Consider the following 27,027-nt stretch of genomic DNA (forward strand, 5'->3'; position numbering starts at 1 on the left):
TGACTGAATCTAGCTTCCAGCAGGAAGGAAGAGAAGCTGATCTGTAGCACAAAGGCCCCCACTGAGAAGTGCCTGCAAGCCTCCCCCTCCCCCCCATGAAAGTGGACACCAAAAGCAGTTTTTCCCTGGAAGACTCGAGTACATCAGTGCCAAGCAAGGAAGGGCTTTGCCAGTTAAAACCAGTGCACTTAGAGCCGGACAGGGAACAACTATTAACAAGGTGGCACTTAAGATCAACCCATTCGTCTTCAATACCACCTTTAAGGTATTTTTAAAATCTAAGCAAATTTGATTCTTCCTGTCAGGTTGCTGCTGAGCTAACTGCTAAGGCAGAGGAAGAACAGAAAAAGAAAGGAAAGAAAAAGGAACAAAAGGGGAAAAAAGAAAAGGGCAAAAAGAAGAAAGGAGATGAGAAAGAAGAGAAGAAACCAAAGAAGAAAGATGAGGCAAGTCACTCTGAATCATAACTCATAACAGATGAGAAAAAACTCATATAGATCCAGAAAAAAGCTGGTAAAAACAATATGGGTGTTTCTCTAATAGAGCTTTGGGATTACCATGATTTGATTTGGTATATTCTAATTTCATGGATGCATGTAGCTTTAGATCTCCCGACAGTCTGAAAGAGACCTGTTTGAAAGTCACACATTCTTTATCACTCTTCTGAAACTTTCGGTGCTATATATACAGTAGGTGCTCAAGGATTTAAAGTCTTAGCCTGTCTCCTCCAATCCTGAGTATGCAGTACTACTATATGTAATATGTATGTTGTGGGGGGGGGGTATGGAATAGGATGAGATTTTTTTAACCCATTCCTCCTCCCAACCCTAATGCTCACCTTCAGAATACTACAAGCTCTTAGGGGTTCAGCCAAGCCAATTCTTTCTGTTCCCCCATCCCCAAATAAAGATCTGACACAGTTGCTCTAACATTTGATTGCTTTGTGTTGTGGGCAGGACAACATAAAAAGGTTGCAAATTGTATGTAAGAATTTATAAGACACACTTATTTAACATGTTCTAATAAGCAGATTTGATTTGCAGTATTAATGTACATTGTAAATAGTTTGATTTCTAATAATGAAATAGTAAAAATGAAGAACAGAGACTCATATTGATTTATGGCCTAATTAAGTTCCATGGCAGTGAAGTTTAAGAGTTTCGTTTTAACTGACTTTCAGGTTGGATTCTAAACAATTTGTTTTCAAAGACTTAACCAGAGTTTTGACATGCTGAGAGAATAAATAGTTTAAAAATTTCCAGAAGAAAGACATGTCACAGAAAAAAAAAAACTGGGGGCAAGTGTGGTATAGTGATTAGGTGGTTGAATGTGCCACAAGGTGACCCAGGTACAATTCTCCACTAAGCCATAATGGAACTTACTGTGGCTTTGGGCCAGGCATTTTCTCAAAGTCACAGGATTGTTGACTTGAGGATCAAACAAGAGATGACTGCCTTGAGCACATTAGAGAAGAGGTTAAGTATAAATGTAATCAATAAATAAACATGGATTCCCCTGAAGCATGCCAAAGGTTCGCTAAATCTTGCTAATAAAGTTCTCAGGCTGTAGATGGTGTCTTTTCATGGGCACGTGCAACTTACTGGAGGCTTCTTCTGCAGCTTCTCCTAAGCTCCTTCTGGTAAATTGAAACTAAAGTGTAAGCTTATGCTGGTCTATGACCATAATAAAGATGAGATGAGATGAGATGTAAGGCTATATAAGGTGGGATAGAATGGATGGGAGGGAGAAGAAATCAACGTGTGCGGCAAAAACACTTGGCTGAGATGGAGTCTGAGCATATTTGTTTTCTGCTTTAATGGCAAGGGAAGTTATTCCACCATTACCTCTAGCAGCAACTGCCTAATCTCAGTTCTCTCTCACTTGCCCAGTTAGATCACATTAAAATTAAGAAAAGACACTACTGCTTATCTGTCTCACTTGAATGTCAGGAGTACTGAAAAAGTTCATCTGATGTAGAAGTGGGAACCATATTATATCATTCTCCAGTTCCCTTTACCAGACTGGCAGGATCCCTGAAAATAATTTATTATGATTCTGTATATATGTCTTTCTGCATTTACATTCTATACTGCTGTTTAGAAACAGTATCAACAATCATAAATAAAAGCACAAATAAGATTTTAAATGCTACTAATAAAAACATTACAGGGGCCTTTTTTTAAGCCAGCTAGTATAATATATAAAGAGAGGAGTGAGCATCAGGATTCCTCCCCATCTTTTTAGGAATCCTGGAATAGGGCTATTGGGGGCAGTGGTTCTGTCAGTCACTCCAGCTTGTTAACCTTACCCACTTGGTTGTGGTTAGTAGAACCAGCACAGGCTAGAGATTGAAACAACAGGAAGTCTGGTGCTTTTCACTCATTAACAAAATCTGGAGTGATCACTATGTGAGTATTCTAGTTAATACTCCAGTAACAGTGGGATCCCTGATTGCAGTTTCCTACACACATTGAAACACAGAACATGTGAGCACCTGCAGGAGAAAGACAACTCAGGAAGAAACCAGTTTGCATACAACCATATACATAAAGGCTTTTCTCCTGCAAACATCTAGACCCAACATTCCGAGTAGACTTCTTTTAATGAAATACGGAACAAAAAGAGGGAGAGATTAAAATATACCAGAATGCCTGGGATCAGAGACGAAGTAAAATCTCATTCATGCATGCATAGGGATCAATAATGCCAGCTGTTCTTTAAAACTGAGATTTGCAGCATAAACATTTATTTATAACTGTGTTTCTAAATCAGTTATAGCAAGATTTTATATTCATTAAGGAGGAAGAAGAAGGTTGGAAAATGGCCCCAAGTAATTTTCTCCCAATAATGGAAGAAGGAAACAACAAATACAAAGGCAAGTAGAGAGAAACTGAAACAACACTTGTTTATATGGTGAATATTTCGGCAGTGTATGCTTTTTATTTATTTTATTTTTATCTCGCCTTTGTTACATTTTTTTATAAATAACTCAAGGCAGCAAACAGACCTCATACTCCTTCCTCCTCCTATTTTCCCCATAACAGCAACCCTGTGAGGTGAGCTGGGCTGAGAGAGTGTGACTGGCCCAAGGTCACCCAGCCGGCTCTCATGCCTAAGGCGGGACTAGAACTCTCAGTCTCCTGTGGATGCTTGTGATTGAACGCATGCCTCTCTTGCTTGGCTGAGTCAAAGAGAAATTGTAGGTCAACATTAAACTTTAAGAGATGACAAGTGAAACAAATTTCTGTGGTCCATTTTTAATCAAATGTGTAAACAATACCACCAAAATATAGATAGTTTAAATGGAAAATTAGCATGCTTCCAAGGCTGAGACACATGCTTCACTATATCTTTACCACTATACCTGAGGGACTGTCTCATCCCCATAACAGCCCCCTGTCCCAGTCATGCAGAGAGGGCATGCTACGGATCCGTTGGCAAGGGAATTCCATCTGGCGGGGTCCAAGAGGTGAGCCTTCTCTGCAGTGGCGCCCGCCCTTTGGAACATTCTGCCCCCAGAGGTGAGGTGGGCCCCTTCGCTCGTCTTCCGGAAGGATTTGAAGACCTGGTTCTGCCACCTCACCTGGGATGGGAAGGGCAATAGCTCTCAACATGCCTTCTTTAGGAGAATGCTTGGTTTTTCACCTGCCAGTCAAAGGATCCATCAGTAAAATAAATTACCAATTGGGTATTAAGTATTATTTAGCAAAGAAACACTTCAGTTATCATCATCATCATCATGATGTTATTTTGAGTATATAATTAACTGGGGGGAAATGAAAAATAACTTACATGTATAATTAAATTAGAATGTGTAACCTTCTTACAAATAGCACTTTCAATTGGATTACAGTTACATGTATTGGGTATGGCCTGTACATTTTGCCCACCTAATTTTCAATCTGGCTGTACCTACTTGTTGGAACGAGGCTCTTGAAAAGTTAAAAAAAAAACCCTAAATGTAGCTTCTAGTCCAAAAAAGTTTTCCTATCCTTCTTTCAAAAATCCTAACTCTGCATAAGCAGGAAAAAGAGTCTACAATGGGCATTGCTTAACCTATAGTGTAATTGAGCCTTAGGACTTCATCTATTGTAGTTAATTTTCCATTTCAAAAAATCAGATTGTTCATTAAAACTTAAGGTAATGAATTCAGTTACCAGAACTAGAAATACAAATATCATTATGCTGTATGACTTTTTTTTTTTTTTTTAAACACCCTTTCCCTTCTCATCCCCTTTTTGTTTTCTTGGATGATAGATGTTTGGAAGAACAGAGATGAGAAATGGAACTTTTCACAAGAGTATGATCCAGAACTAATCAAAGAGGAAAAAAGGAAAGAAGTGGAAGACGAGATCAGAGTTCAGGTGAGTTTATCCTAGTAGGCCATTTAAAGGGGGAAGAATGGCTGTTGTCAAAGACAATTCCTATACAAAAGTAAAAGCTTATCAGGAATATTTATAATATCAATCTACCTCTGAAACCTGTGCTACAAAGTAATTGAAATAATGCCATCTGGGAGTTCCATTGTGTTTTACAGTAAAGATGCAGGTGGGCTCTAAGCCTTGATATGAGTTGCTGACATCATGAAAATTTTCCATTCTTTCTGGTTCCTTCTGATACCAAGTCACTGATCTAAAGCAGTGAAAGAATGTTTGACTTCTCGCTTTTTTAAGACCCTGAATAGACTTTTCATTATAATTATAATAATTTAAATTAGTATTTAGTAGCATTGCATATGCATAATTTCTGGTCTGGTCTGTCATGAGAATGAGATCATGGAATCCTTGGTTGGTAGAGTGAAATACAGTACACTGTTTTAGGCTACATATTGTGTTCTTGTGCATGTGTTGTAACCTTCTCAAAAAACGTTCCTTGGAAGTTCAGTATTGTTGCCATTATAATAACTGATCTTAGCTGAACTGAGAAAAGCTAGTGAGGGTCAGACCTGGTTAAAATTTGGATGGGAAGACACCAGGAAATTCCAGGGCTATAGACTGGACTGGGAAGTTGAAAAAAACACTCAAATCTCAGTGGAGGTTTAACAATTTACCCAAAGCCACCAACTATGTTTCTGGCAGAAGATTCAAAGCAGACTTCCCAATGATCAGATTCTTAATTATTGTAGCACACCAGCTTTCCTGTTATGTGTCCTCTAATTCCAGACACACTTTGTGTATACTGTAGAGTTGTGAGACATCCATCCCACTTTTCCTGCTGGATAAGTGATCAGCATTATCCAGAAAAGGGATTGTAGAACTAGTGCCTGCCGGCCACCTGAATGGCTGACTGATGGGGGTGAGTTCCCCTTGGCATTAGTAGCAGGAGGCCCATGATCATGTTGGCTTAGGGGAAAGAAAGGGAACTGGGCTTCCCACTCCACACTGCAGCAGTTCTGCTTAAAATTGCTGCTTTGACATTGTGAACTCAGCAAATAGGCCACAGAGAGAAAAATGTTGCTTTTTCTTCCTCTCATTCAGGGTGGGGATTAGGCTTTGCAGTTAACTCCCTGCTGTGATGGAAAAACAGCAATTGATCATCCTGTTGGCTGGCAGGGAGTGAAAGCTATTGCTTCCCCCTGCTTTCAAGAAACCTGTTTATTATCATTTGCATACAAAAGATCAACTGATATGTGTATGTGTGAAAAGATGAACAATATACATGTGTGAGAGGCAGTAGTTTGCACAAGGAAGTATAATTTTTATGAATAGTATGCATGCATGTGAGAAAGCATATACGGAGGAGTACATATATATTGCTAATGTGGAAGCTGGTGTGGTCTTCAAGCCAAAAAAATTACTTACTAGTGATTTATAGCATCAAGTCTCTGGAAGTTCCTAAGAGCTTAGGCTTTAGTCCAGGATGATGTTACAGTACGTCTCATGCTGCAGTCTCAAATTCACTTCAAGCAGAATATTTATTTATTAATTTATTTCATATCTGTCACAACACAATCCAAACAACTCTCAGTGGTTTACATAATATAAGAAACATTAAGACATCTATGATAAGTCTTAAAATGCAGTAAACAATTTAAAACAAAATAGAATAAACCATAAAGTCCAAATAAACTAAGATAAAAATAACAGTAAGAAATAACAATAAGGTAAAAATAAAGATGATTAAAACTCCCTAGCTAGTTAGAATGCTCTCCAGAACAGTTCAGTCTCGGTATCCTCCTGAATCAGGTATCAGGGATCTCTACTGGGAGACTCTTGCAGAGGACTGGAGTGGCCACTGAAAAGCAGCCCTTCCTAGCCTCAACTCCCCTTATTTCCTGGAAATGGGGAACTAAAAGTACCTTCTCACAAAGTGACCAAATGGGTCAAGCCAGTTCAGGCTGGAGTAAGCTGTACTGCAGATACCCAGCTGCCAAGCCATTCATGGTGTTATAAGCCAAATCTACACTTTAAATTGTACATGGAAACCACCTAGTTGTCAGTGCAATGCCCATAGCACAGATGTAACACCAGTTACCATATGGGCTGCTGCATTATGGACTAATTGTAGTTTCCTAGTAGTCTTTAAAGACAGTCCTATATAGAATGCATTGCACTAGTAATGAATTATTGTAGCCAGATAAATAGTAATTCAGTAGTAATGAATTACCTTGCACCAGATGAGGTCACAGTTCGTGCACCATCTGGAACTGGGCAAGGGTCCCTCTAGCCACAGCTTTCACCTGCTCGAGCAGGAGCCAGGAGTCCAGAAAGCCTCCCAAATTGCAAAACTGCTCCTTTGGATGTAGTGCTTGTCCATCTAGAGTTTGTTCGTTTGTTTAAAAGATTTGTATGGCTGCCCATCTAAAAACTCAGCTCTGGGCAGCTTACAACAACAACAAAACCCAGAACTATAAAAACTATAACACCAAAACATAACCTACCACCTCAGTCATTCCCTTGGGATGCTCCATAACCAACTCCAGACATCCTCACTCTACCCCAGCACCTGGGTAATAAGGCTGAAAAAGGTGGGGCCTGCCAGATCACCAGAGGGAGGGTGTTCCATAAAGTTGGGGCAGCCACAGAAAAGCGTACTTCCGAGGCCCCACTAGATCAGTGTTCCTCAACCAGGGTTCCACAAGAGGTCACTAGGGGTTCCCTGGGAGATCACAATTTATTAAAAAAATTATTTCAAATTCAGGCAACTTCACATTAAAGAGGTAAGTTCCATTCTTTAGTTTTAAGAATACCGTTAATGCATATATACAGGCCTACTGTCATGAGCACCGTTGAGCTGAATGCATCAGCACAACGGCACACATAACAATACCACGGAAACAAGAACAAGGGATTAGAAGATAAGCAAAGCGATGCACAACAACAGACACAGACCCCGAGGAGAAGGAAACGACCCCGGCCGGAAAAACCAGTCAAGAGAACACAAAGGGGGAAGAAAGAGCGACAAAGACAGGGCGGATCACGAGGCACGCCTGAAGCTGTCAGCAGGAACGCAAAGGATATCGCCCAGCTGAAAGCAATCACCAGCCGGAGGAAGAAAACGATTATGAGAGAAGCCCGGGGCACCAGCAGGGGCCCCGCGACCCCTCACCTACCGGCAATGAAGCATACAGGACTTGGGGGGATGACACAACCCAAGGTGGGGGGGGCGCTGACCGGCGCGGGCTATTTAAACCCCGTACCGGCGCGCTCCCTTCACTCTCAGCTTTTTCTAGCTATGCACTATGCTGAAATAAACCAGAACCTGATCTTCCCTGAATTGGTGTCTGTGTTTTACTCAGTAGTAGGCAGCGCATGACACCTACACTTGAAACAAATATTGTAATTTTGTAACTTCTGGCCTATATTTGAACCTGAATGTGCAGGGGTGTCCCTGAGGCCTGAAAAATATTCCAAGGGCCCTCCAAGGTCAAAAGGTTGAAAAATGCTGCACTAGATGGTAAGATTTCAGGGTAGGGACTTGGAGCATGCCCACCCTATCCAATCTGGCATTAATAGAGAATCTTGATGTACAAACACTATTTCCTTTTTCCTTGGGTTTAACTTCAGTCTGTTCTCTCCCATTGAAGCACCAGCATACCTTTGATACCACATTCCAAACTGTCTCCCAGTGGCTTCATAAAGATGTTAAAAAGTAGGGGAGAGAGGATCAACCCCCACGGCACTCCACAAGATAAGGGGCCATTGAGCTGACTTCCCCCACTACTACTGACTAAAACCACCCACTGAGGAAGGAGTGGAAATACTGCAGAGCAGGCCTCCAATCCCTGTCCCTAGCTGGTTGATGGTATCAAAAGCTGTTAAGAATTCTAAGCAGACCAGGAGGGGCACACTACCCCCATCCAGATCCTGACAGAGCTCATCAGTTGAGTGACCAGTGCTGTCTCAGTCCCATACCTACAAAGGATTCAGACAATGTATTTTATCTAGGAGTGCTACACAGCTGTTCCACCATCACTGTCTTAACCATCTTTCCGAGAAAGGGAAAGATTTGAGACCGGGCATTATGGACTACGGACTGTCTGAAATCCAATATGAAAAGACAGCCTGAGGGGGTGATCATTCCACATCTGATCCAGTCCTTCAATCTTTAAGTAAAACGTGACTCCATACTGGCTTAGAGGTCTAATCCTCCCTCCAAAATAAGAATACTAACAAATTGGATAATTATGTATGAGTGTTGCTTTTATTCTTAGCATAACATTTGTATTTTCTGGTTACAGATTTTTTTTTAGCACAGTATTTCTTATTACCTCTGTGTATGTGCTCAAACAGGTTGATGAGCTAATGCGCCAGGAACTGAAGAATCTAAAATTAGCTGTGGATAGAGAGATAGAGAAAACAGGGAAAAAAGGGAAAAAAGGAAAGGTAAATAGAATATGCTAATTTATATTATGAGTAGAATAAATAATTGACTAAGAGTCAATATACAGTTAGTCCTCAACTTAACGATCACAATTGGGCCCAGAACTTCCATCACTAAGCAAGGCAATCAAGTGAGTCATGCTCGATTTTATGACATTTTTTGCCATGGTCGTTAAGCGAATCACTGTTGTCATTAAGTGAATCCAGTTTCCCCCATTGACTTTGCTTGTTGGAAACCAGCTGGGAAGGCCACAAATGGCAATCATGTGACCCTGGGACACTTCAGCCATTGTAAATACATGCTGGTTGCCAAGCCCCTGGATTTTGATCACATGACTGCAGGGACACTGTTACAGTTGTAAGTCATTTTCCCCCGTGACACTGTAACTTAAAACAGTTGCTAAACGAATGGTTGTAAGTCAAGAACTACTTGTAATAACTATTGATTCTATCTTACTACTACAAATAGCTGCTTACACAAAATGCCATTTTTAAATAAATCAAGAGGCTTGAATTTCTGAGTCCCAGCCTCAGGGGAAGAGCCATAGCTAAATAGTAGAGAATAAATTTTCATAAGGGAGGGAAACCCTGTTTTCTGAAACCTTGAAAAGCATCAACAAATCAGTGTAGACAATCATGACCTTGATTGCCTGACTTACTACAAGGTAGGTTGCTTACATGTTTCATTGCCTGTAAGAATAGACCACATGTATGAATATTAATTGCATGATGAATAAGTTGCCGGCAGCAACATTGGACTATAGCATGAACTGGTAATGAAAACTGGAGTAAGAGTAAATTTATTTACCACAGGTCATAACACAGAGCATACCATAAAATAAAGTAAAATAACAGTGGAAAATAAGATTATAAAGTGAGTAATAGGTGGGTTATATGATTTATGCTAAGACAGGATTGATAGGACTTGTTTGGTCTGGTTGGTAGGTCAGATTCTTTGACATATGTCATCCAACTAGGTTAGATTTTCACAATCATGATTGTTCCATCTCTGACTCAGTGAAGGGCAGCAGGAGATGGTAGAATGAATTAGTAATTGAGCTATCCTAAATTTGAATGAAGGATGCCTGTGTGGTGTTTTCACAATTGATGAATTAAAGAAAGACATAAAAATATTGAGTATCACAATAATTGTATACAGTTTTAATGTAGAAAGAAACATGCATTTAGTATAATACAGTATCAGAAGTTGGGGAACATAAAATAAATGTAAACAAAATTAAAACAGTTCTTATTATTTGTATGAGAAGGTGGCATCATAGATGTCTCTAAAATTATTGTACTGGGATGAAAATTTTTGCCATGTGTGGAAATATTACCTTTGCCAAGTATTTCCATTTATGATCTTCAGAAAAAGAAAAAAGGAAAAAAAGGTGGAAAAAAGAAAAAGTCGAAGAAGGATAAAGATCTGACATCTGACCGGTAAAGATGCACTTACTCTTCTGAGATTTACATTGATAAATCTCTGAACCTCATAACTCGAATTCTTTGGCTGTTATGGAAATCTAACATCAGATTCTTTTAAAATATCTAATACAGAAGAAATTTAGATAAGGAAATGTCAAAGTCTAAATTGCAGAAAGTTTATTTTAGGTTATATGTACAATAGTTTCTGTGAGTTTTCTTCATATGCATTGAATATACATCAAATTTTATTCCATTATAGCAGGTGAGAAACACCTGGTAGTTTCAGATATATAGTATTTTTGAGTTTTCCATCTATGTTTAAGATTCTTGAAATAGGATATGAACTGGTCCTTCTATAAGAACTTAACATTTTCTCTGTTCTATTCCCATGGTCTGACCGTAGGAAATTTAGGATGGGTAATGTTGGTGATAGAAAATTCAAGCATAAATGAGAAGTAGATAGATGTAGCTATAGCACCTTAGTTAATCGCTTAAATTTTCTACTTCCCTTCAAAACTGAATGTATGTATCAGTAGCGCAATTACCACAGAGCTTTATAATAATGGTATTGTGTATTATCTTATTTCAAAATGTGGTAGGCCAGCCTCTTTCATTTATGTCCTGCCTGATCATTGTACCAAATGGGATATTGGATATCTACCCAAGAATTGTGATCTGACAGCACCACTGTTTATTTTCCTTTGATTTTTCCAAACCACTCAAATGGCAGGACCAAATGCTAAATTCAATTTCCTACCAAAAAACAAACAAACCCTAACCCTATTGATGTGTAAAATGTGAGTTAGAGTCTTAGCCCTTGCCTGTTGCATCATAAACTACAATTTCCAACATGTCAGGAATGAGGCGAAGGAACAACGCTGAGTCAGGAATGAAGCTCTGGTCTTTGTTTCTACCCTATAAACAGAATCTTGCCAAAACTGAACAGAACTAGCAAACTCTAAGGGAAAAACTCCAGAAACTCTAAGGCAGGTCCTGTCTGATCCTCTTGGCCAGACGCCCAAGGTTTTCTACACTGTGTGCGCATTTTTCCTCCTGGAAAGGGCCCCTTCCTTCCTCACCAGCAATCTCCATAACATCACCTTCCCCCTCAGAAACACATTCCATAACAAACATTACCTTTAAGTACATAAAAATTCTCCTATAGGTCATATGCATAAATAATTCAATGCTATTATTATGGTTTATACTTTACTCCAAGAAAAGACATTTTTACCACAGAGTTGCTTCCAGAAGTCCGTGATTTACAAGTTCTTTCTGAAAAGCAGAACAAACAGTTCAGAAAGTCTGATTGGTGCTGAAATGCAGTTGTATATTAAGAAATAGCCCTGAAATAATATGATAATGTGCAGTTGAGGCTTGAATAACAAATGTATTTGAAATAATTACTCCACATGTAAGGAATAATACTTGATTCTGAATTGTAATTTGGATTGCGCTTTTTGACCCGTACTTCTGAACTACCATGCATAGGATTGCACTACATATAAGGCAAGTTTAGTGCTTGATTTTTCAATATATTACAATAATGCTAAATAAACATGTATGATTTTATAGTATTTAAGCACTGACAGATGGGAAGGCATGGCAATTACAGTAAGTCACTTGTTATGCTACCAGAGTCACTTGTTGAGATAAGCAGCTATAGAAATCAAATAAATAAAATAAAATAAGTTTATAATGGCAAGCTTTCATTAGAATTATGAATAATGAAGGTACTATTAAACATAAAAAATCTTTTTAGGCAAGAACATTTAAAGGGAGGACATCTAATTTATGAGAACAAATTAGAAAATATATGCCTTTGTCTACAGATATGGTTGTATATCTTACTCTCTATTTCTGCATAGGACTATTGATTCTCTTTACCAAGAGCTGGTAGAAGAAGGAATATTAATAAGAAGTAAGAAAGTAAAACTCAGCGATTATGTGGGTAAAGTATAAATTTTATATGTTGATACAGACCACATACTTATTTTCGAATTACATTGTATAATGTATTGTATTGGATTTAAACTATTGTGACAGAGTTGGTAACGATTAAATGAACTACAACACCAATAAAGTTACTGAGAATCAGCATATTGGTCACACAATATGCAGATTAAAACAAATTCAGTTGACTATCTCTTAAGGCTTTTGGCTGCAGTTTACACTCTGTATGTTTTTTAATTTTAATAAATTGTTCTGACACTAGCAGACTCCGAACAGGATTAAAGGCTGATTCTGTAATGATAATACAGAATACCAAAGAGAAGGTATTCAAGATGCCAGTAACTGGGACACCCCACTTCCACAGTTATTAATTAAATAAAAGTAGAAAAACTTGAAAAGCCCAGGGGAGAAGTAGCACCAGGACAAACTGAATGTTCCTCTCAGGTTGTTGAGTGATCTTTAAATATAGCTAGCAGTCTAATTTGCCATATAGGTAACTCTTACTCAGTTCTCTTGCCTTGGTGCAAGAACAATTGAATATTTCAATAGAGCGTATGTTGGAGCAAATGTAGGGTAAATGATAGCAGGAACAGCACAAACGTGCACACAGAAAGTGCTTTGTCCTCATTATTATAGTGGCGTTTATGACAACCCTGTAAGTTTAGCTAGTATTCCTCCAAATTTCAAGCAGTCCAAAAGTTAATGCCTTGCAACAAACATTCTGATTGTGCTTCTGTGCTTTGGCATTTCATTTATATATGTACAGTATTGGTACAGTGTGTTTTAGAATTGTTACTTAGCATTCCATGATAAAATAGGGCTCTGCAGTGCTGCAAATTTAATTCAAAAAAACAGTTAAGGGCATTATGTGCCATGTTCAACTTTTTAAAGCAGTAGTGTCTTTCCTCAGGATGTAGCAACTATATGATCTCATGAAAAGGCATAGCTGCTTTAAACAGTTGTAAGCATATGCTATGTTGATGCTCCCATGTGCACCAAAGGACGTTTTCAGAATCATATCCAAAGCACAGCATAGTCCTAATAGGCAGTGCTACTTTAAAGTTATTGGTTATGCTTATTGTTGGCTTTGGCAAGTCTCTGAATTGTGTAGAGATCTGGCACTTTATCTGGGATAACAGTAGCTTTCACTACAGGTAGTCCTCGCTTACCAATGGTAATTGGGACCAGGAATTCCATTGCTGTGCAACATCACATGGCTGCACCGACTTAACGATGGCAATTCTGGCAGTCCCAGTTGCTGTCATTAGGCAAATCCCACACAGTTGCACCTTCCCGCGGTTACATGATCACCATTTGCAACCTCCTGCTGGCTTCCCCATTGACTTTGCTTGTTAGAAGGCAGCAATGAAGTTGCAAATGGGATCACAGGACCTGGCAATGTCATAATTGTGAGCCAGTCACAGAGTGGGGATGCCACAAAGGCCGCAACTACAAGTGTTCTTCATTCAGTGCCATCATAACTTCAAACAGTCGCTGAATGAGTGGATGTTAAGTGAGGACTACCTGTATTAGCCTTCAGCAAAGGATCGTTACCTTGTCGTGGTGCTGGAGCTTGAGCACCTCAATGATGCCATGAGCTAAACCGTGAAGGGCCACCCAAGACGGGAAGGTCATGACAGAGAGGTCAGACTAAATGCGATCCCTGGGGAAGGTAATGGCAACCCACCTCAGTATTCTTGCCGTGAAAACTAAATGGATCAGTACAACCAGAGATATGTCGGTATACCATCGGAAGATGAGACCCCCAGGTCGGAAGATGGTCAAAATGCTACTGGGGAGGAACAGAGGATGAGCTCAACTAGCCCCAGACGTGATGACGCAGCTAGCTCAAAGCCGAAAGGACGGCTAGCGGCCGACGGTGCTGGTGGTGAACGGCGAATCCGATGTTCTAAGGATCAACACACCATCGGAACCTGGAATGTAAGATCTATGAGCCAGGGCAAATTGGATGTGGTTATTGGTGAGATGTCAAGATTAAAGATAGACATTCTGGGCGTCAGTGAACTGAAATGGACTGGAATGGGCCACTTCACATCAAATGACCACCAGATCTACTACTGCGGACAAGAGGACCACAGAAGAAATGGAGTAGCCTTCATAATTAATAGTAAAGTGGCTAAAGCAGTGCTTGGATACAACCCAAAAAATGATAGAATGATCTCAATTCGAATTCAGGGCAAGCCATCTAACATCACAGTGATCCAAATATACGCCCCAACCACAAATGCTGAAGAAGCTGAAGTAGAGCAGTTCTATGAGGATCTGCAGCACCTACTGGACAACACGCCTAAAAGAGATGTTATTTTCATCACAGGAGACTGGAATGCTAAGGTGGGCAGTCAAATGACACCTCGAATTACAGGTAAGTATGGCCTGGGAGAACAAAACGAAGCAGGACACAGGCTGATAGAATTTTGCCAAGACAATTCACTCTGCATAACAAACACTCTCTTCCAACAACCTAAGAGACGGCTTTATACATGGACTTCACCAGATGGACAACACCGAAATCAGATTGATTACATCCTTTGCAGCCAAAGGTGGCGGACATCTGTACAGTCGGTAAAAACAAGGCCTGGAGCTGACTGTAGTTCAGATCACGAACTTCTTCTTGCACAATTTAGGATCAGACTAAAGAGATTAGGGAAGACCCACAGATCAGCTAGATATGAGCTCACTAATATTCCTAAGGAATATGCAGTGGAGGTGAAGAATAGATTTAAGGGACTGGACTTAGTAGATAGGGTCCCGGAAGAACTCTGGACAGAAGTTGGCAGCATTGTTCAGGAGGCGGCAACAAAATACATCCCAAAGAAAGAGAAAACCAAGAAGGCAAAATGGCTGTCTGCTGAGACACTAGAAGTAGCCCAAGAAAGAAGGAAAGCAAAAGGCAACAGTGATAGGGGGAGATATGCCCAATTAAATGCAAAATTCCAGAGTTTAGCCAGAAGAGATAAGGAATTATTTTTAAACAAGCAATGCGCGGAAGCGGAAGAAGACAATAGAATAGGAAGGACAAGAGACCTCTTCCAGAAAATTAGAAACATTGGAGGTAAATTCCAGGCAAAAATGGGTATGATCAAAAACAAAGATGGCAAGGACCTAACAGAAGAAGAAGAGATCAAGAAAAGGTGGCAAGAATATACAGAAAACCTGTATAGGAAGGATAACAATATCGGGGATAGCTTTGACAGTGTGGTCGGTGAGCTAGAGCCAGACATCCTGAAGAGTGAGGTTGAGTGGGCCTTAAGAAGCATTGCTAATAACAAGGCAACAGGAGACAACGGCATCCCAGCTGAACTGTTCAAAATCTTGCAAGATGATGCTGTCAAGGTAATGCATGCTATATGCCAGCAAATTTGGAAAACACAAGAATGGCCATCAGACTGGAAAAAATCAACTTATATCCCCATACCAAAAAAGGGAAACACTAAAGAATGTTCAAACTATCGAACAGTGGCACTCATTTCACATGCCAGTAAGGTAATGCTCAAGATCCTGCAAGGTAGACTTCAGCAGTTCATGGAGCGAGAATTGCCAGACGTACAAGCTGGGTTTAGAAAAGGCAGAGGAACTAGAGACCAAATTGCCAATATCCGCTGGATAATGGAAAAAGCCAGGGAGTTTCAGAAAAACGTCTATTTCTGTTTTATTGACTATTCTAAAGCCTTTGACTGTGTGGACCATAACAAATTGTGGCAAGTTCTTAGTGGTATGGGGATACCAAGTCATCTTGTCTGCCTCCTGAAGAATCTGTATAACGACCAAGTAGCAAGAGTAAGAACAGACCACGGAACAACAGACTGGTTTAAGATTGGGAAAGGAGTACGGCAGGGCTGTATACTCTCACCCTACCTATTCAACTTGTATGCAGAACACATCATGCGACAAGCTGGCCTTGAGGAATCCAAGGCTGGAGTTAAAATCTCTGGAAGAAACATTAACAATCTCAGATATGCAGATGATACCACTTTGATGGCTGAAAGTGAAGAGGAACTGAGGAGCCTTATGATGAAGGTGAAAGAAGAAAGTGCAAAAGCTGGTTTGCAGCTAAACCTCAAAAAAACCAAGATTATGGCAACCAGCTTGATTGATAACTGGCAAATAGAGGGAGAAAATGTAGAAGCAGTGAAAGACTTTGTATTCCTAGGTGCAAAGATTACTGCAGATGCTGACTGCAGTCAGGAAATCAGAAGACGCTTAATCCTTGGAAGAAGAGCAATGACAAATCTCGATAAAATAGTTAAGAGCAGAGACATCACACTGACAACAAAGGCCCGCATAGTTAAAGCAATGGTGTTCCCTGCAGTAACATATGGCTGCGAGAGCTGGACCATAAGGAAGGCTGAGTGAAGGAAGATCGATGCTTTTGAACTGTGGTGTTGGAGGAAAATTCTGAGAGTGCCTTGGACTGCAAGAAGATCCAACCAGTCCATCCTCCAGGAAATAAAGCCAGACTGCTCACTTGAGGGAATGATATTAAAGGCCAAACTGAAATACTTTGGCCACATCATGAGAAGACAGGACACCCTGGAGAAGATGCTGATGCTAGGGAGAGTGGAAGGCAAAAGGAAGAGGGGCCGACCAAGGGCAAGATGGATGGATGATATTCTAGAGGTGACGGACTCGTCCCTGGGGGAGCTGGGGGTGTTGACGACCGACAGGAAGCTCTGGCGTGGGCTGGTCCATGAAGTCACGAAGAGTCGGAAGCGACTAAACGAATAAACAACAACACCTGTATTAGCTAGCAATTCAATGTGGAAGGCTAGAATCTGTGTTTATTTCTCATTCATATTAAAAATGTATTCCAAGATAACATAACCAACTTAGGGTTGAAAATGTTATATTTCTGTTCCCTAACAGTTTCTGATTTTTGAAACTAAGCTTTTTGTATTACATGTTTGTTTGTTTCTTGTAGGTGAGTACAGCTATCTGGGGACTACACTTCAACAGGTGAATATAGAACCAATGCCTTCTCTTACAGATGTGAAGCAGCTTATAGCACTGTATGGAGTATTGCCATTAGGTAAGAACATAGGAGAACTGGCTAGAGGACAAAATACCATGCTTGGTTTCTTGACAGCCTCATATTTTTATTAGCTATGACAGTGTTTGATTTATTTATCTTGAAATAATTCTATACAGTTCTTATCTCATGAGGTATTCTCAGCTGAGACATGATTTTAATAGCATAGTTAATTAAAAAAAGGTATTTGCTACTACTTTTTTTTACAATTTTATTTCCATCATAACAGTATGGCAGCTGCATCATATACAACAAAGCCACTTGAGGAAAATAATAGCAAGTTCGATCTCCAACGTTTAAATAAAGTTTGAAGAAAGGCTGAGATTTTAATATACCTTTCATAAACCAGCTTTTTCCCCTTTATTTATTTGAAAGAAAGATATGCTCCTAGAAGAGATAGTATCAATAAGTGGACAAAGAAAATGTCTCTAGTTAAACAACTAATGATCAGTATAAAAATATTAATACTATATATTATATTCAATATATTAATAAATATAATATAATGTATTATATATTATATTCAATATATTAATAAATGATAAAACATACCAGGCAAAGTACATGGAATTGTTTTTGTGACAGACAGACAGCAGACAGATATGACAAATATAATTCTTTGAGCTTAGTGCCACATCCCCACTGTATTATTATTTATAAATACTAAGCTTTCTGGAGAAGGCTCTAATGCTGGGAAAAGTGGAAGGAAAGAGGACAACCAGCAGCAAGGTGGACGGACTCAGTTACAGTGGTGATAGGGGCGCTGTTGGAAGAGCCAAAGGACAAGTTAAGGACAGACTGTCATGGAAAAAATGGTCACTAAGAGTCGACAACTTGATGGCACGTAATCAATCAAAAAAAGAGGAAAAAGAAAAAAAGAGAAAAATTACTAAATTAATAATAGATAAGTGTTTAACTTGTGACTTCCCCCTTCTTTGTGCTCCAACCGATTTACAGTAGTTATTAATGTAAACTTTAGAAACCATACTCTAAGTGTTTATATTTGCCTTGCTGCATGATATATAATATATTTGGAAACTATTCTTGCTTAAATTTAGTTAAACTTCTATTATGATATGTACAGGTAGTCCTCGCTTACCAACCACCCATTCAGTGACTGTTCAAAGTTGCGACAGTGCTGAACAAGTGGCACTTATGACCAGTTCTCGAAGTTCTGGCTGTCACACCACCTGTGCAGTCATGAGATCACGATTCGGGCACTTGGTTGGTTACAGTCTGCAGTCACTTACCCTGCAGTCACTTAATCACTATTTGCGACCTTCTCTGCCGGCTTCCCATGAGCAAAGTCAATGGGGAAGCTGTCAGGGAAATTTGCAAGTTGCTCTGGTAAGTCCCGCCGGCCTTCCTTTGCTTAAATGGCACCCTGCTTCTTCAGGACTCCCTTTGCTTGTATAGCACAGTGCCCTCCTTCCCCTGGCCTACCTTGGCTCACACATAGCCTGCACAGGGCTTCCCCCACCCCTGTGGCACCCCCCCACAGCACCCCCACACTCCTTACCTGGGACTCCCGCAGCTTCCCTCTTAACAACCCACGCTTAACAACCCAATCTTGGGATTACAACAGCAGCTGGGATTGTTGCTAAGTGACGCAGTCACGTGACATCACACTTTATGACCACATCACTTAGCGACTGCAATCCTGGTCCCAATTGCCGCCATAACCCAAGGACTACCTGTACTGCTGCTTTTGCCGCTGCTGCACATTCTCCAAATTTAAATTCCCAATCAGATTGATTGATTATTTGTTTGTTTGTTTATTTAATTTCTGTAGCTGCCCATCTCAACAAGTGACTGGCTGGCTTACAATTATAAAAACCAAAGAACAGTTAAAATAATTAAAAACAAGTACAAACTAATTATATATGGTTGCCAAGTAAACAATGCACGGATGTAAATATAGCCAAGAACACACTTGGGGCCCCAGGCCCAGGCACATAACCAGGTCCTCACAGCCTTACAGAAGGCCAACAGGGTCGGGGATGTCCTGATCTCTGAAGGGAGAATATTCCAGAGAGCAGGCGCTACAGCAGTGAAGGCATGCCTTCTAGTCCCTGCCACCGACATTCCTTGGTGATTCCTTTTGCAATATTGTACTAAGTTTGTCCTTGTGGATATGAGTTAACATCTAGTATATATGTTAAACGTGTAGATGACACATTTACCTTATAATACTATATTATTACCAAATGCAAAATGATAAAAAAAATTACCTAAAACTGCCACTGTGTTATTGTAAAATGTGATAAAATCTATACAAATATTGTCTTTTCCAGAATAGATTATTACACATTTCCAAATACCTATATATTTATTTATTTTATTTTTATCCCGCCTTTATTATTTTTATAAATAACTCAAGGCAGCGAACATACTGTACCTAATACTCCTTCCTCCTCCTCTTTTCCCCACAACAACAACCCTGTGAGGTGACTGGCCCAAGGTCACCCAGCTGGCTTTCATGCCTAAGACGGGACTATTCTTAATATCTAGAATAATATCACTCTTACAATTTCTCAGTATTATTCTTTTAGCCACCCCTATGCCTGGTACAACCATAATTCCTCATGGATAGTCAGATTCCAGAGTTTAGGGATATAATTCAGCATCACATTAATATCTTTAACATTTAAAGATTTCCCTATGAATCTACTTATGTATATTGAAATACTATTCCAAAAGTGTACCAATAGTTCATAAGACGAAATCTTATGGGTCAATGAACCCTTAATTTTTTTACATCTCCAGCAGAGAAAATCTGATGTCCATCCTTTTGAGTACATACTTCGGGGGGTCCGATACATTCTAAATAAAAAATTTTTGATGAATCAATATTAGTCTCAAATAAATAAATACCATTTTAACATTTTTAAGGACTTGCAGCCATTGATGGGGCATCATTAGAGATTCCAGTTCTTTAGTCCATGTTTGATAAATCCCAGCAATATCCACTTTAAAAATGATCCTGAATTTACGGTAAATATACGCTGTGGGTTTAATTTCTGTCATGGATTCCATCAAATAAGAAAGCACTTCAGGTGCCTTTGAAGCAGCCAAGAAATCTGGCCTGTATTCAGCTGCCAAACATGCTTAAATTGAAGATACTGCCACTCTTGTGAACTAGGATGACTGTATTCAGTTTGAAATTAGGAATAAATCCTTAAAATAATCATTATGTAACACAGGTAGTCCTTGTTTAGTGACCACAATTGGAACTGGCAACTTGGTTGTTAAGCGCAGTGGTTTTTAAGTGAAACATCACAATTTTACAATCTTATTTCAGCTTTCCTTTGCTTTACAGACCTGCAAAGGTTGTAAATGCAAGGACTAGTCACAAAGTTACTTTTTCATCACTGTCATAACTGCGAATGGTCACTAAAGGAAGCCGTTGCTAAACAAGGACTATCTGTAATTGATTTAAAGTCCCTATCCTGGCTGCCACCAGTACTTTCCAATAAAACATTTTACCACCTATTTTTAAAATAGAATTTTTCCAAACAAATATTTCTGAGCCTCAATATCAAAACCTAGTCTATACCCCAGGAAGGCCTGAAGGTTTCTCACAGCCTACACACCTGGAAATAAAACACTTTTTCTACTTTACATTGATCCAAGAATTTGTCATGATCATAATGGGAATAAATAATAACTTTCCAATGCAATCCACAGAGGATGATATTCTATTAAATTTCATTCCACATACTTATGGCTTATAAAATATAAACCCACTGATATTTTTGCAAGGCCAATAAATTAAAGCCACTTTCATCAAATGGTTATCTCAGTGTAGCTAATGAAATTCTTGGTGGGCTATTAGCCCAGATAAATTTCCTAATCAATCTGAAGAAAATATTTACTTGGAATTAGCACTGGGATGCCTTTGAGACATAAATCAAATGGGGGACAATGTTCGTTTTAATAGCATTATTTTATCCCACAGACTTAATGGAATTTTAATCCATCTATTTACACCCAGATCAACCTTTTCTAAAAGTTTCAACATATTTACTTCTGCATATTTAGAAACACTTTTGCAAATATAAAGTCCCAGATATTTCATATGCTCAGTAAAAAACTCAGCTCTTTACATAATTGTGTTGATATATCAGAGTCTAAAAAGAAGTAAACAATATTTATCCCAGTTAATCTTATAGCCAGAATGCTTTCCAAATACTGTACTTCCTGTATAAAATTAGGCAGAAAAGTGGAATACTTAGCCAAAATTGCTAAAATATCATCAGCACATAAAAATTACTCATTCACATCTTGCCAAAGTAATAATATGCAAAGACTGTCTTACAGTAATAGTTAAAGGTTCAAGAATTGAATTAAAAAAGCAAAGGTGAAAGTGGGCAACCCTGCTGTGTATCACCCTGTAACTCAAAAGAGTCTGAAATCATTCAGTTGTCATTAAAGAATTGAAGTATTTATAGCATTAACCTGAAAGCACTTAAAATTTTCCATGTAATTTTATTTTTTACAATAAATTTCAAATAGTTGTTTTCTTAAAAGTTCTATAGTATATATTGTTTAAAATGATTGAATAACTTACACACAGATTCTAGATTTAAAAAGGCTTTGGTCTCTGCTTATATGAATTCAGTATAACTCTCAGTTTTGGAGATTTTAGAAGAGCATGTTATCATTATATCTTGTGATACCTGAGTAGTGTTTGCTTATTTCACTGGTATCTAAATTTCAATATGTATGTCAGTCCTAATTGAAACCTACAGATGCTTTTGTTAAAACAGTTGAGGTAGTATATAGCAAGCTTAGAAAAAAATTAATCATTATCCTAGGAGGAGAATAGTCTATGTATGGTATGCATGGTAGGAATTCTGACCAGGAAAGTAATTGTCATTGGAAACATTGTTTACCATTGTTAAGTATTTTGTATGCCTTTATCTGAGCTGAAAGGGTCTGGAACGTAGTAATAAGCCGCTGTTAACCTAAAGTGACTTAGCTGTAATTTATAATATTGTTTTACTTCTTCTTGCTATCTGTCTTACTCAGATGACTTTTGAAGCAATATGGAAAGACTGGTTAGACTAGAATTAGATGGGCTTGCACTTTTTCTAGGAATGTTTTATAAAAACAAGTATAGGGCTGCAATGCACCTTTTCTAAAATCAGTTAGAATATTACATTTTATGTAATGAGATCTAGACAAGAATGAATGGTTTTAGTGAGAATACTTTATCCAGCTCAATATTATTTTGTCCATGATTTAAACATAAAGACAACTTCATACGGATGTTTCATGCAGATCATTGAAAATCAAGTAGCTGCCTGTTTTCCAAAGAAGTATTGAGCCTCCATTGCTCTGTGGCATCAACAGTCCCACTGTGGTCATCAGCACAACAGACTAGCTATATGTGCAGTCAGAGACGCCTTTGAAGCAGCTGTGAGAGCCTTCCAAAAGATACTGTACAGGTAGTCCTCACTTACTGACTGCCTCATTTAGCAACCATTCAAAGTTGCAGTGGTGTAAAAAAACAGCTTTGCAACCAGTCCTTGCATTTATGACCATCACAGTGTCCCACGGTCACGTGATTACCATTTGTGCACTTTCCAACCAGCTTGCGACAAGCAGAGTTAATGGAGAACATGGAAATAAAATTGCAGGTCGTGGTCACATGATGCTTCACTTAACAACTGCTTAACAACTGAATGGGAAGTGATGTCATAAGTCTGTTATGGTCACATGGTGTTCCACTTAGTGACCATGGTGCTTAGCAATAGAGTTGCTGGTCCCAATTGTGGTTGCTAAGCGAGGACTACCTGTATAGCAGTTTCTGTGTTGCAAAAAGCATACTTTGCTTGCAGTAACACACTTTGTAAAGTACCCCTTTAAAATGCTTTGCACAGCAGTAGTAAATATGCTTAAGTAATTATGAAGTGCCCCCACATTTCTGTTTGTAGCAGGGAATCTGATGTTCAGTTATCTCCAATTATGCCAGTCAAATATATTATGGAAATATATCTTTGGCTTAGTAAAATAAGTCACATTGTGAAGCTAACATTTCAAAACATGCCAAATGTTATAAAGTACTGTCTCCTTCCACTCCCAGTTTAGACCTTCGAGCAGGTTGCCTGAACAAAATGAGCTTAGGACTCAGTTAATTTAAATCAAGAAATACTTAATTTTGGCTAGGTCATTGTAGATGAAAGGTTGAATCTTAGTTTGCTTGCTTGTTTAGAAAATATACTTTAAAAAAAAACTTGCTTCAGCTCCAGCCTGGAAATGAAAGTTCTCTTTTGATCCATTCTGTTGCCAAGGCTTTCTCAGTCCTATTAGTTGGTTTCTCCCAAGCCCAACACTTGGACATTACAGTTTGGACTAATAGGAAGAAGCTTTCTTTAAGCATATATTTCTAGCAACTTAATTGTACCATTGTCCTAATTTTATTCTATAGGTTCTCAGTCTGTCCATGAGAAAGCTCCTCTGGTGAAAGCCTTGCTCTTGGCTGGCCCTGTAGGAGTAGGTAAAAAAATGCTTATCCACGCGCTCTGCACCGAAACAGGAGCCAACCTGTTCAATTTATCTGCTGCAAATATTGCTGGTAAATATCCTGGCAAGACTGGTCTTCAAATGATGCTTCATATGGTTTTTAAGGTAGGGTCCATTCATATTCACTTAAAATATATTTTATGTTCAAGATTTTATGAGACAATAGATAATATATTATGTACTACATCTAATTTTTAATATTTATAATATTTTAATAGTTTTTACTTCAGCAAAGGATCGTTACCTTATCGTGGTGCTGGAGCTTGAGCACCTCAATGATGCCATGAGCTAAACCGTGAAGGGCCACCCAAGACGGGAAGGTCATGACAGAGAGGTCAGACTAAATGCGATCCCTGGGGAAGGTAATGGCAACCCACCCCAGTATTCTTGCCGTGAAAACTAAATGGATCAGTACAACCAGAGATATGTCGGTATACCATCGGAAGGTGAGACCCCCAGGTCGGAAGATGGTCAAAATGCTACTGGGGAGGAACAGAGGATGAGCTCAATTAGCCCCAGACGTGATGACGCAGCTAGCTCAAAGCCGAAAGGACGGCTAGCAGCCGACGGTGCTGGTGGTGAACGGCGAATCCGATGTTCTAAGGATCAACACACCATTGGAACCTGGAATGTAAGATCTATGAGCCAGGGCAAATTGGATGTGGTTATTGGTGAGATGTCAAGATTAAAGATAGACATTCTGGGCGTCAGTGAACTGAAATGGACTGGAATGGGCCACTTCACATCAAATGACCACCAGATCTACTACTGTGGACAAGAGGACCACAGACGAAATGGAGTAGCCTTCATAATTAATAGTAAAGTGGCTAAAGCAGTGCTTGGATACAACCCAAAAAACGACAGAATGATCTCAATTCGAATTCAGGGCAAGCCATCTAACATCACAGTGATCCAAATATACGCCCCAACCACAAATGCTGAAGAAGCTGAAGTAGAGCAGTTCTATGAGGATCTGCAGCACCTACTGGACAACACGCCTAAAAGAGATGTTATTTTCATCACAGGAGACTGGAATGCTAAGGTGGGCAGTCAAATGACACCTCGAATTACAGGTAAGTATGGCCTGGGAGAACAAAATGAAGCAGGACATAGGCTGATAGAATTTTGCCAAGACAATTCACTCTGCATAACAAACACTCTCTTCCAACAACCTAAGAGACGGCTTTATACATGGACTTCACCAGATGGACAACACCGAAATCAGATTGATTACATCCTTTGCAGCCAAAGGTGGCGGACATCTGTACAGTCGGTAAAAACAAGGCCTGGAGCTGACTGTAGTTCAGATCACGAACTTCTTATTGCACAATTTAGGATCAGACTAAAGAGATTAGGGAAGACCCACAGATCAGCTAGATATGAGCTCACTAATATTCCTAAGGAATATGCAGTGGAGGTGAAGAATAGATTTAAGGGACTGGACTTAGTAGATAGGGTCCCGGAAGAACTCTGGACAGAAGTTGGCAGCATTGTTCAGGAGGCAGCAACAAAATACATCCCAAAGAAAGAGAAAACCAAGAAGGCAAAATGGCTGTCTGCTGAGACACTAGAAGTAGCCCAAGAAAGAAGGAAAGCAAAAGGCAACAGTGATAGGGGGAGATATGCCCAATTAAATGCAAAATTCCAGAGGTTAGCCAGAAGAGATCAGGAATTATTTTTAAACAAGCAATGCGCGGAAGTGGAAGAAGACAATAGAATAGGAAGGACAAGAGACCTCTTCCAGAAAATTAGAAACATTGGAGGTAAATTCCAGGCAAAAATGGGTATGATCAAAAACAAAGATGGCAAGGACCTAACAGAAGAAGAAGAGATCAAGAAAAGGTGGCAAGAATATACAGAAGACCTGTATAGGAAGGATAACAATATCGGGGATAGCTTTGACGGTGTGGTCAGTGAGCTAGAGCCAGACATCCTGAAGAGTGAGGTTGAGTGGGCCTTAAGAAGCATTGCTAATAACAAGGCAACAGGAGACGACGGCATCCCAGCTGAACTGTTCAAAATCTTGCAAGATGATGCTGTCAAGGTAATGCATGCTATATGCCAGCAAATTTGGAAAACACAAGAATGGCCATCAGACTGGAAAAAATCAACTTATATCCCCATACCAAAAAAGGGAAACACTAAAGAATGTTCAAACTATCGAACAGTGGCACTCATTTCACATGCCAGTAAGGTAATGCTCAAGATCCTGCAAGGTAGACTTCAGCAGTTCATGGAGCGAGAATTGCCAGATGTACAAGCTGGGTTTAGAAAAGGCAGAGGAACTAGAGACCAAATTGCCAATATCCGCTGGATAATGGAAAAAGCCAGGGAGTTTCAGAAAAACATCTATTTCTGTTTTATTGACTATTCTAAAGCCTTTGACTGTGTGGACCATAACAAATTGTGGCAAGTTCTTAGTGGTATGGGGATACCAAGTCATCTTGTATGCCTCCTGAAGAATCTGTATAACGACCAAGTAGCGACAGTAAGAACAGACCACGGAACAACAGACTGGTTTAAGATTGGGAAAGGAGTACGGCAGGGCTGTATCCTCTCACCCTACCTATTCAACTTGTATGCAGAACACATCATGCGACAAGCTGGGCTTGAGGAATCCAAGGCTGGAGTTAAAATCTCTGGAAGAAACATTAACAATCTCAGATATGCAGATGATACCACTTTGATGGCTGAAAGTGAAGAGGAACTGAGGAGCCTTATGATGAAGGTGAAAGAAGAAAGTGCAAAAGCTGGTTTGCAGCTAAACCTCAAAAAAACCAAGATTATGGCAACCAGCTTGATTGATAACTGGCAAATAGAGGGAGAAAATGTAGAAGCAGTGAAAGACTTTGTATTCCTAGGTGCGAAGATTACTGCAGATGCTGACTGCAGTCAGGAAATCAGAAGACGCTTAATCCTTGGAAGAAGAGCAATGACAAATCTCGATAAAATAGTTAAGAGCAGAGACATCACACTGACAACAAAGGTCCGCATAGTTAAAGCAATGGTGTTCCCCATAGTAACATATGGCTGCGAGAGCTGGACCATAAGGAAGGCTGAGCGAAGGAAGATCGATGCTTTTGAACTGTGGTGTTGGAGGAAAATTCTGAGAGTGCCTTGGACTGCAAGAAGATCAAACCAGTCCATCCTCCAGGAAATCAAGCCAGACTGCTCACTTGAGGGAATGATATTAAAGGCCAAACTGAAATACTTTGGCCACATAATGAGAAGACAGGACACCCTGGAGAAGAT

General features: G+C 39.5%; 1 protein-coding gene across 1 annotated transcript in view; it reads left to right on the top strand.

Moving 5' to 3' along the window:
- IQCA1 (IQ motif containing with AAA domain 1) overlaps positions 1 to 27,027 on the top strand; it is a 128,327-nt gene that overhangs the window by 68,408 nt on the left and 32,892 nt on the right. The window contains exons 8-15 of the mRNA XM_063317851.1: positions 306 to 446; positions 2,800 to 2,875; positions 4,258 to 4,364; positions 8,733 to 8,825; positions 10,192 to 10,262; positions 12,116 to 12,198; positions 17,140 to 17,247; positions 23,681 to 23,880. Of these exons, the coding sequence (XP_063173921.1) occupies positions 306 to 446; positions 2,800 to 2,875; positions 4,258 to 4,364; positions 8,733 to 8,825; positions 10,192 to 10,262; positions 12,116 to 12,198; positions 17,140 to 17,247; positions 23,681 to 23,880 (879 nt within the window). The remainder of the gene's footprint in view (positions 1 to 305; positions 447 to 2,799; positions 2,876 to 4,257; positions 4,365 to 8,732; positions 8,826 to 10,191; positions 10,263 to 12,115; positions 12,199 to 17,139; positions 17,248 to 23,680; positions 23,881 to 27,027) is intronic.

This window comes from Candoia aspera, chromosome 1, assembly GCF_035149785.1.
Source record: "Candoia aspera isolate rCanAsp1 chromosome 1, rCanAsp1.hap2, whole genome shotgun sequence".
Lineage (NCBI taxonomy): Eukaryota > Metazoa > Chordata > Lepidosauria > Squamata > Boidae > Candoia > Candoia aspera.